The sequence below is a fragment of the Myzus persicae genome, unplaced genomic scaffold (assembly GCF_001856785.1).
Source record: "Myzus persicae strain clone G006 unplaced genomic scaffold, MPER_G0061.0, whole genome shotgun sequence".
In the NCBI taxonomy this organism is placed as follows: domain Eukaryota; kingdom Metazoa; phylum Arthropoda; class Insecta; order Hemiptera; family Aphididae; genus Myzus; species Myzus persicae.
Window position 1 is genome coordinate 16,934 of NW_019104134.1, and position 10,650 is coordinate 27,583.

Consider the following 10,650-nt stretch of genomic DNA (forward strand, 5'->3'; position numbering starts at 1 on the left):
CCCCCCCGGTCACCCCCCTGAAATAAACACTGGTCACCATATCTTTAAACAATATTGGTGTATAAGTATTAAATAGTTTAATTTCTTACTGCATAGTTTCGTGTAACAATCTATGTGCACTTTATTTTTACTTCATAAGATCCACCATTCAGGCCACTTACTTGGCGTTGGTAGGTGGGTTTGGGGTGTAGCACTAGCATTTCTTGAAAATAATGAACACAAATCCGGGACGATAAAAGTCCTTTGCCATAGATATTAAAGTTGCTATATATTTTATTTATAACTAGGTATTGGTATTCCAACAAAATGTGTACATGTACATGTTGTTTTTTATATTAATTTGCTGTAAATTAGTGTACATGTATTTTAAACTTATTTTAGGGTAACTAATATAACTGATATTTTATATGGGCGTATAATAGCAAATAAGCTGTACAACCAATATTTCAGGTACCTTTTATAAAAATAGAAATTAGATGTTAGAATTTATATTAAAATTACTATAAAAAAATACACTAATAAGTAATATTATACAATAAGGGCCTAGATTTATTTACTGTACCACGGTTAAAAAATTATTGGGTGGGCCTCAGCCTGATACATAGAACCACTAAAACAATTTAAATCATTATTTTGAATATTTTATGTTATGTTCTAAATGTGAAATTTATATTTAAGAAACTTACAAACAGCAATAAAAAAACGATCTTATATTTTTAAACGGTAATAGTACAAACTATCATACATATTTTATCTAACGTAATGTCTTATTTAAATAAGGAAATCAATAAAAAAAAAGGCATAATAAATGTATTTAAAAATTTTTTCTCAAGTACATTATCTTAAATAATAATGTTTATCCTCATAGGTCTGTTGAAAAAAATTAGATAAAGCCATTTGAAAAATGGTCCTGAATCATGTATATGTTTTTAACTAATTATGCAATATATCTTAAAAGAGCAATGAGCCTGATGAAAATATAGCTCCAATATTTTTGAAAGAATGTGCGTTTCTACTTACTCCGGTTATCAAATAAATCTTTAGATTCAGGTATTTGTCCTGAACAATGAAAGTCATAATTTGTTACCTCTACTTAAAAAAAAGATAAAAAAAAAATCTAATATATAACTATTTTCCAGTACCTAAATTATCCATTATTCCCGAATTATTTTCTAAAATAGTAAATATCATTATTACAGCATTATTTAATCCATTATTATCAAGTAACCAACATGGTTTAAGGCAAAATAGATCAACAGTAACAAACTTGAACACATTCAAACAATCAATCCTACAAATGTATAATACTCAAACATAAACCGATGTAGTGTACACAGATATGGATAAAGCATTTGATAGGATAAATCACAAATTTAATTAATAAGCTTAAATCTTATGGGTCTTCTGAACCACTTATATAGTGGTTCCACTTATTAATCTCAGATTGTACATAAATAATCAAACATGAAAACTATCTTTCTGAACAAATACATGTTAGTATACAGGAGTCCCACAGAGGAGATCCACTTATCACCTATATTATTCTGTATTTTTATAAACAATATCCTAAAGTTATTTCATATTCAAAAATCCTATTGTTTACTGATGATACAAAAATATTTAGAAAAATTAGAAACATAAATGATGCTATTAACTGCAGTTCGATTCAGATGATATTTAGTTATCGAAATAATGATTTATATTTTAACTTGAATAAATGTTCCATGATTACGTTATCTAAAAAAAAAACCTATTAGTTTATTTATTCTTTAGTAAATATTAGTTTATCAAGAGTGACTTGGGTACATATCCTTAGAATGAGGTTTGATGTGAAAGTTTTTTTAATGACTATGTATTTTATTAGAAATAAAGCATATTCAAAATTAGGTTTCTTAACCTTAGATTACAAGCATTTAAAATATTCACGAGAATTCATGCACACAGTGTTTTTACCTTGTATTGAAATTTTTCAACTAAAACTCAATAAATTGGAATAATAATTATTATCGCAATTGATAATGTTTATTGGCCAGCTATTTTATTATTAGAAAATACTATTTAAAAATAACTCTAGATTGAATTTTTGTAGAATTAAATTCTTTATAAATGTTACAGCAAGCGCACGATCTGTTAGACCATATTTTAATAGGTAACTTTAAACATTTCTATATTACTGACATCTGATTGTGTGCAGTTGGGAATCATATCTTATTTTAGTTTATCACCTAATTAAAAGGTACTCAGGCTAGATTACACAAATATTTCAAATTCGTGCAATATACAATGAACACATTTTTGAAAAACCGGTATTTTGAACTGAAGCACGTGCTCTAAGGTATTATATATGTGGGCACACTTAAAGGATGAATCTGTATTAAAAACTTTATATCAGTCAACTGTCCGTTCAAAATTTAATTATGCACTCCTTATCCGGCACACATATTCAAAAACTTAGACACAAAATTTAGAAGAAATTCAAAATAATTTTTTCAATTCTTATGTTATCAATGTTTTTTCTATAGAACTCCACATACAGGCTATAAAGTTGAGAGAGAAATGTTTAATATACTAATGCTTGTACAACGTTTTTTACAAATTTAACTAAAATGTTGTTTAAAATAATAAATAATATGATTGATTCCCCTAAAATACTCCAGAACATAAATTTTAAATACTCAATTCAAAAAAATGTTCGTGATAAAAACTTATGTTATACAAAAAATGTAACCACATCATAAATGTTAAAATGTCTGCTAGTAATTATGTGGAAAATATTGATTTTTTTAATACATATTTAGAACTTACAGTTAAGGACTATAAATTAAAATAATTGGAAGTAAATTTATATGTTAATATGAGAAAAAATATGAATTATATAAGTTTGTATTTACGTAATTTTTGTTTTAAATTGTTACAACTTATTATACATACCTAGTTATGAATATTTTGTATTATAAAACATAAATGAAAAAAATTGAATTGGAAGATTATTTCTATAAATGAGTTTATTATTATTATAAAATTAAGATAATACTGAACTACCTAAAAAAAAAAATGTTTTACTACTTTTAACTCAGATCCATGAAATATTTGTTTATTTTAATTACATTTTGTTATCAACTATTTATTATTTTAAAACTCTAGACTCTAATATTTGTTTAATATATAGGGTGTTACAGAAATACTTAACAAACGTTATAACATTTGTTCTCATCAATATTCAATTAATTTTTTTTAAATTAAATTTAAATTATCAATTTTCGTATAATATCTAAATTTAGAAAAATTAAATTTTAAAAATGATATTAGTTACTACACAATTAGTTAAATCTTAAATACATCTATTAGTTTTTTCTATTACACCCTGTATAATTTTTATTATAGCACTCAAATATTTAATCAAAACTTTAGACTGACCAGCATAAACTCGATGAGTTCATTACTACCAAGAATATTAATCATACAAAGTATACATTTTTTGAATTACAGGATTCATTACTAGACCTATCTTCCTCATCAAGCAGCTATTCTTTGCAATCTTTTGACATGTCACTAAATGGAAGCAATAACACTAATATCTTAGTTAAAAATAGTGTCAATAACTCAACATTTAACACTTCGTCTGATTTTTATATTATTCGGATAACGGTTGATGCTGATAATGTGGAGACTGACGGTATGTAAAAATATTAAATTTAATTCTTTTGAATAGTTATATATCATATTAAACTTTTCAAAACACAATGTGTTTAAGAGGACGTTAATACCCATATGTGTTGCCTCTATCTTACAACTCTCAACATAGCCAAAAAATGTTTTTGCACTGAACAACTTTACTCCCTCTGTATATATAGTAGAATTTCCGAAATTACCCAATGCACTGGGAAGAACTTTATCTGTGATGTAGCGTTTTTTTTATAGCACCAACTCATCATTCTTAATGATTACAGTAAATACTTTAATTGTATTTATGTTATCTAAATAATAAAAAGTTCTTCCCTATGCGTTGTAGAATATTAGAAATTCTACTATGAATACTGAGAGAGTAATTTTGTTCCGCTCAAAAATAGTTTTTGCTATTTTAAGCATTAGTAAGACAAATAAGTAAAAAAAATAAACAATGTTGTTAGAAAATTTAAAAATTGCATACTTATAATTTATTTATTTTAGGGGTTGTATTATACAAAAGTATTATGTTGAGTAACAATGAACGAACACCACAAGTTATTAGAAATGCTATGCTGAAATTTTGTATTGATGATGATCCTGAAAACTACACCCTATCACAAGTTTTACCTGATAAAGGTTTGCTTAACTATTATTGTAATGAATGTGATTATTATGTATTAAATTTACTTTTTGATATATTTTCAGAAATGATTTTACCAATGACAGCCAATGTTTACTATGCTGTAAATACAGAGTATGATTTGAACTTTTTGTTACGTAAAAAGACATGGAAAAACAACACAATTCCTAAAAAATGAATATTTTCTTAAAACAAACGTGTGATATGTTGTTATACATAATTAAGTTTAATATTTTATGTAATCGACTGTTTTGTGTATATAAAAAAAAATACAATCAATAAAATAATTCTGTATACAATGAATTTTGTTTGAGTATAAAAAAAAAGTTTTGCCAGGAATCAGGGTATACGGAAGTTAAGTAAGTTGTATCAATGTACCTTGTAATTGATAATAATCATCATTAATTTTTTTTAATAAACAGTTTTTCTGCCTTTCATACAATTATTATCAGTAATATTACATTAACTTACCCACATTAATTGTCGATCGTGTTCAAAAACGTCAGACGTGCGTTAATCCACTTGCATTTTTCTTCAACAATCAGTCAAGCCATGTGGGAACAGTTGATCAAACTCTATCTTTGCCCCACTGAGTACTGACTGGTGTCACATGTGGTGTGTATCGAAAGCTCAACAATGTTTTTTGTCACTTCAAGTCACGGACTTCATGACCAAAGCTCTACTCCAGTACGACTACTGTCAAGGGCCGTAGATAGTTAGACCATATAATAATATATTTAATATTTCCTATTGGCAGTCTTGTTAAGTACCTATCTATTTAGAGGCGGCTCTACATTTGATTAAATGCGAAATTTCTTGTTGGCCTATCATCGTTTAAGGGTCCTTGCAGTAAAAATTATGTACTGTTTTAAACAATTTCAGGTCAAGTAAATTAAACCGTGGAATATTGAAATAATACAAAATAAACTGATTACTGAACGATGCATGAGGATTATCTGATGTTAACACAATACTACTTAAACCACTATTAAATATTAATAAATATGAAAAATACATTACTCGAGTATTAAAAAGTTATGTCCTATGGCTGTTATAGTGATCCGTGGATACACAGTAACTCAAGGTGTAGTCTATAGCTGGTACACTACTATACTATAATAATATAGATGATAGAATGCTGCAGATTTTCATATGCTATCATTCTGTCAAACTTAGATTTGTTTATTGTTAAAATAGATCATAAATTATTTTTTCCATTACATTCGAATGATTTTATAAGACAGTTGTGTTACTGGGTGTTAGTCATAGGGGTTTGGTGTCAGAAACAATGAATTAAGTCCAAGTTATTCGGTAAATAGTTTTACAATTAATTTGCATTGAAAGAATAGGTAGTCACCAACATATTTTAAAATTAAAACTTCAAGTAATTGAGGACATTAGGTGAGTTGTGAGCTTAAATGTATATGTATGGTAATAAGATAGGAGTTTTTGACAATTTAAAAAAGTTGGTTCCTCACTATTGATTTATCAATACCATTTTTAAGGATAATTATCTTTAGTATAAACATTATAATAATTCAGTAAGTACTCGTTAGAATTTAGAGTTAGGGCCTCTAAAATTTTTTAATATACATTTCTGATAAACTTACAATTATTTTAATATGAAAAATACATAGGTACTTGTATCATGTACAACTCAGCTCACGCTAAGCTCCCAGTTCTACTTATATTATAAATTTAAACGTTCTCTCGGTTTGATTGTTCTCTTTGACATTCGAGGTAGGACCGCTTGTGTGTCTGGAACTGGTTGCACCACAGAAACTGTTTGAATGACAGGAACTGTTTGCATGACAGGAACTGTTTGAATGTCTGGAATTTTTTGAGTGTCCAAAACTGTTTTAAAGACTGGAAAAGGAATCACTTTGTCTTTATGATGGATCACCTCTTCTCCATTTACCTTAATTAGTGTCAGATAATCTGAGCTATCTGCATTAAGTATATAACCATTTAGCCCATAACGTACAGCTACTTTTTGACCATAATGAAATAATTGGGATGGATTTGGATCTTCCTCTTTCAGCGTTATTTTAGAGACTTTGTCTACTGTTGGTTTTAGTAGGTCTAGGTTAGATCTTAACTCTCGTCCTAGAAACAATTGTGCTGGACTCTTTACAGTGGATATGGTCTGTGAACGTCTCCAGGTGAACAATATCGTATTCAGTTTATTTTGTACACAACCTACATGACCTTTTAGTTCTATGAGCGCACGCTTCAAGGAGAATACAAGTCTTTCCACTTTTTTATAAGATTCTGCATTGTTAGGAATAGACGTAAAATGTTCTATACCTGAACTTTTCAAAAAAGTCTGAAATTCTTCTTTCATAAATGGCATTACATTATCACTAATAAGAACTTTAGGTTGACCAAATCTAGAAAACAATAATTGTAACTTTTCAATAACATTTGATGCCGATGAGGATTTTAAGATAAAAACTTCCGGCCACATAGAATATTCATCAATAACCAATAAAAACAAACGTTTCATAAATGGTCCTGCATAATCAATATGTATTCTTTCCCAGGGCTCTGTGGGAACCTTCCAACAACTCACATGAGCCTTGCATGGTGCACGATTTATTGCGATGCATCTATGACAATGTTTCGTAAGTTTAAAAATGTCCTCATCAATACTTGGCCAGTAGACATGATATGAAAGTGCTAATCCTATAAGCTTGATGGGATTTCCATGCTCTATATGTAGATATCTTAAAATACCACCTTGTAAAATTTTTGGAATCCAAATCCGTGTACGATATAGGATACATCCATCATGTATCGAATATTCATCATGTCCGATTGAACCTAGAAGTATCTCTTTGTACACTTTTTTCAATTTTGGGTCATTCGCTGTTGCAAAGGCTATTTTATCAGTCGTTAGGGCAAGTTCAGGTAGTTGAAGTTTGGTAAGTAAAAATGTATCCATGATGAAGTAATAAATGTCTTCAGATATCACTTTGTCTGACGTCAGTGTTAAATGCGATGATCTGTTGGCTTTACTGCGAATTTCTGAGAGGTAGTGCGGTCCTTCTTATCAAATTGTAAATTTCTGTAAAAACAATGAAATATAGTCGTTTACACTCAGAAAAACAAATATGTAACTTGTTGTGTTGACCTACCAAAAATGTGGTTCAGTGATTAATAGTCGATAAATATTAAATAGAGTAAACAAACAATTAACTTACTACGTACCTGACATAAAAATTATCTACGCGGCTTCTCGTCGTTTTTCGTACTACACTTAGACTGCAGTATAATTTACTTATTGAAATCACGATTCAAGAATATAATATACCCGCCGTTATATTATAACATTACAACTTACAAGACCGAGTTTGACATGGTATATAGGACCATAATATAATAATAATAATATACAGACTCCGGTTGTATTGGCGCCTCAGAACAAAGACTCAAACATTAAAGTCTGTGATAGCCGATCATGGATAGTAAAGAGATGGATGTTTATTATGCATTCCTGTAATACTATCAATTTGAGGTTACATGGGATAAATATTAATCGCGCGCAAACCTGCAGTATTTAAATTAACTTAAAAACTCTAAGGTAATTAATAATTATACTATATTGTGTTTAATTATTATGATTCTATTCTATTTTAAAATACTTATGTACATCGACGATTTTATTTGAAGGTTGAACATAACCTTAAATAGTACCCCGTGTAAGAGAGAGAACGAACATTCTTAAACATGTTTTCTCTCCCATAAAAAAGAACACAACCCCGCACGGTGGTAATATAACCATGGCCCTTAGATCATATATGTATATACATCGTATATGATCTAAGCCATGGCCTATCCATATATCTATTATCTATTTAGCCGATACTGCGATCGTTATTCGATCGGTTATCATACGCAAAACATTTTTTTTTAAAGACGTTGAATGGCGTTGATATACGAGAATAATTTCGAATCAAGAAGGTGCGACGTGTTTCTCGTAAGCCGATGCCCTCCGCCGTTTCGTTTGCGTCAAAAAAACCAGTCCACGGACATTTCGAAGTATACGACGTTTCGTCCCGCCGGCACATTTTGATTTTTGAATATTGTCGATCGTAAAAGTCGTTTGAAAAATTTATCAAGTATATGAATTGATAAAATAAACATATATTGTAAATTTCAAGTGTTCAGTAATTTATTAATTGTTTTTGAATTACAACAAAATAAGAAAATGGTTATCTACACGAAGAATCGAGTGAAATCATATGTTGTAAAATTTTAACTTCTAACTCTAATAAAAATTTAATTTGAATTTCCGGAAGACATTTTTTTTTTGTTAAAGGTAAACAAACTTATAACTCACAAGGAATCTTATATTAAATTTGTAAATCTTAGATATAAAAATAAAAATGTTAGTGAATTTCTAACTTACAATAAATTGCTAATTTTCGTCAATTTTACGAATTTTGTCAAAATTCTAAAATCAAACGCTCATAAAAATTTATTTTGGATTTACGCTCAATTTTTATTTTTATTTTCACCAACAACAACTTACGAGGAATCTTGTATTACATTTTCAAGTTTTTTGATAGAGCGAAAAATGTTTTGTTGGCATTAGTTTAAAAAAAAACATAATAATCCAAAATTATGTAGCCTACATAGTACATAGTACATAGTACCTGTACAGGATGATTTTTTTATGTATGCTCATTCTATTTTTATGCATAAATTATACATATAATAAAATTCAGATTTTTGGAATTTTTTAACACACTTGAAGACTATTGAGTCATTGAAGACTGAAGTTTTTTTACCACTTAAGAATAATCTTGTGAAAATACAAACTTTAGTTTTTCAAATAGGAACCTCTCTTTTTCATTCGTGCAGATTTTTTTTTGAGAATTATGATGTAACTAAATCAAAAATCAAACTAGTAGTTTTTGAGTTATATAACTTTGTGTTTTAAGGATAATATGTTTATGAAAATGTTAGCAATTACTATTGATTTATCAATATAAAGTGGGGTTCCAATTTGAAAAATAGAAGTTTGTATCACCACAGAATACTTCTGAAGTAGGTAGTACAAAAAATTTAAATTATTCAAAAATATGGTCTATAGGTCTATTTGAAAATTCTTAAAATCAGAATTTGAATAAATGTACTATTAAAGACAAAAAATATGGGTGAGCATCCTTAAAATATCATCCTGTATATTAAGCTTTAGTTAATTTATAGAACATTTTTTTTTATTTATTTTAATTGTTCATTAAAAAATGTAACTATAAATAATTGTTAGTGAAATAATTAACTTTTGAAGAAATTATTAAATAATAATATTAAAAAACCTGAGAACCTTAATACTGGAAAATGTGATTAATTATGTACATTGTAAGGCACAATGTGAGCAACATACAAAAATGAGTTCTTAGTTTTAAACTCATTTAGTAAGTTCTGTGCTAGATTATATAAAGTTTGGCAGATATCGGGGATTATTGGAATTCTTAATGCGCTTACACAAAGTTTAAAATGAGTTTCTATTTGTTTACTTAAATTTCTTTTTAAAACTATTAATCCAAAATTAATAACAAATATTTTCAGATCAGTGGATTTATAATATTCTATGTCGTCTAAACTTCAGGGTAAACAACTGAATTCAGATAGAACATTAGTATATAGTATATATACATTATACTATATACGATCATAGGTTCATCAAAAATAATTAGTATTCTTAGATAGTTACTAGTTTGAACAACTGCGATTGCATACTGCAGACTGTTAGTGTTACAATTAGGAATATTATATCACAATGATGGTGACTGGTGAGCCGGGGAGAAATAAAGACATATAAGTTATAGACTTATTATCGACTGCGGATTTACATTGAATAATAAATATATAGTTTCATCAGTTCTACGAACGCACGTCGCAACCGACAAGCAGAATAGATGCTTGTTTACTACATATAGACCGGCCAATACACCCAACAATATTTAGCAATACTGATTTATTTTGGATTTATAAATATAATCTAATTTTATCAGCGCAGCGAACGTAGTCAGTCATACATCGTACATAATAAAATATGATTAAATGATTTGCCCAACTTTCTATATTCTAAAACGATTTAAATATTATAAATATATTATATAAAATATAAATTATGAATTCAAAAAGTGTAAATTAATTTTTCAATTAAATCAGGTCGTCCAAATCTCCATCTGCCCAAGGTCTGAAAAGAGGCCGATTTAGTCAGCAGCAAATATTAACTGTAGGTCAACTGACCTCCTGAATTTTAGGCCTTAAGGAATTATTGTCTTCAAACTCTGTTTCCGCAATGGATTTTTCGATTTCAACCTGCT

General features: G+C 28.3%; 2 protein-coding genes across 5 annotated transcripts in view; one reads left to right on the forward strand and one right to left on the reverse strand.

Moving 5' to 3' along the window:
• Positions 1–4,744, forward strand: part of LOC111039118 (ral guanine nucleotide dissociation stimulator-like 1) — a 12,469-nt gene extending 7,725 nt beyond the window's left edge. For all 4 annotated transcript variants that reach the window (XM_022322442.1, XM_022322441.1, XM_022322443.1 and 1 more), the window contains 3 exons: positions 3,490–3,676; positions 4,171–4,305; positions 4,375–4,744. In XM_022322442.1, coding sequence (XP_022178134.1) covers positions 3,490–3,676; positions 4,171–4,305; positions 4,375–4,487 — 435 coding nt within the window. In that variant the 3' untranslated portion in view covers positions 4,488–4,744. The remainder of the gene's footprint in view (positions 1–3,489; positions 3,677–4,170; positions 4,306–4,374) is intronic.
• Positions 4,745–5,855: 1,111 nt separating this feature from the next.
• On the reverse strand, positions 5,856–7,791 carry LOC111039119 (uncharacterized protein K02A2.6-like). The gene is made up of 2 exons (XM_022322446.1): positions 7,520–7,791; positions 5,856–7,376 (listed from the first exon to the last, which is right to left on the reverse strand). Exon 2 carries the CDS (start codon positions 7,251–7,253, stop codon positions 6,000–6,002), a length of 1,254 nt encoding a protein of 417 aa, XP_022178138.1. The 5' UTR covers positions 7,254–7,376; positions 7,520–7,791; the 3' UTR covers positions 5,856–5,999.
• Positions 7,792–10,650: the final 2,859 nt, after the last annotated feature.